The 394-nt window shown below is 67.5% G+C and overlaps 1 protein-coding gene across 1 annotated transcript in view; it reads left to right on the forward strand.

Annotated features, from left to right (window-relative positions):
- PCSK9 (proprotein convertase subtilisin/kexin type 9) overlaps positions 1–394 on the forward strand; it is a gene marked incomplete at its 5' end in the record, with an annotated part of 5,134 nt that overhangs the window by 3,446 nt on the left and 1,294 nt on the right. Inside the window, 2 exons of the mRNA XM_010131581.1 lie at positions 1–91; positions 208–363. The exon at positions 1–91 is cut by the window's left edge and continues 9 nt beyond it. Coding sequence (XP_010129883.1) covers positions 1–91; positions 208–363 — 247 coding nt within the window. The remainder of the gene's footprint in view (positions 92–207; positions 364–394) is intronic.

Consider the following 394-nt stretch of genomic DNA (forward strand, 5'->3'; position numbering starts at 1 on the left):
CACGGCTGTGGCTCGCTGCACCGGCGACGAGGAGATGCTTGGCTGCTCCAGCTTCTCCCACAGTGGCAGGCGGCTGGGGGAGCACATGGAGGTGAGCAGGGTGTGCAGAGACAAAAGTGCTGCCCTCGAGGTGCCCGCTGGCCTCAGAGGGACGTCCCCAGGCCCCCGAGCACCCCTGGTGACGATGCTGTGCTGCCCTGGACGCAGGACAAGGATGGGCAGAAGCAGTGTGTGGCCCACAACGCTTTCCGGGGTCGGGGTGTCTACGCCATCGCCAGGTGCTGCACGTGGCCCAGGGCCGAGTGTCAGATCAACGCCAGCTCCCTGGCAGCCGAGGGGGCCAGCTGCTCCTCGCGGGACCACGTGCTGACTGGTAACGGTTGGCCCCACATGG

Source organism: Buceros rhinoceros, unplaced genomic scaffold (assembly GCF_000710305.1).
Source record: "Buceros rhinoceros silvestris isolate BGI_N320 unplaced genomic scaffold, ASM71030v1 scaffold17482, whole genome shotgun sequence".
Lineage (NCBI taxonomy): Eukaryota > Metazoa > Chordata > Aves > Bucerotiformes > Bucerotidae > Buceros > Buceros rhinoceros.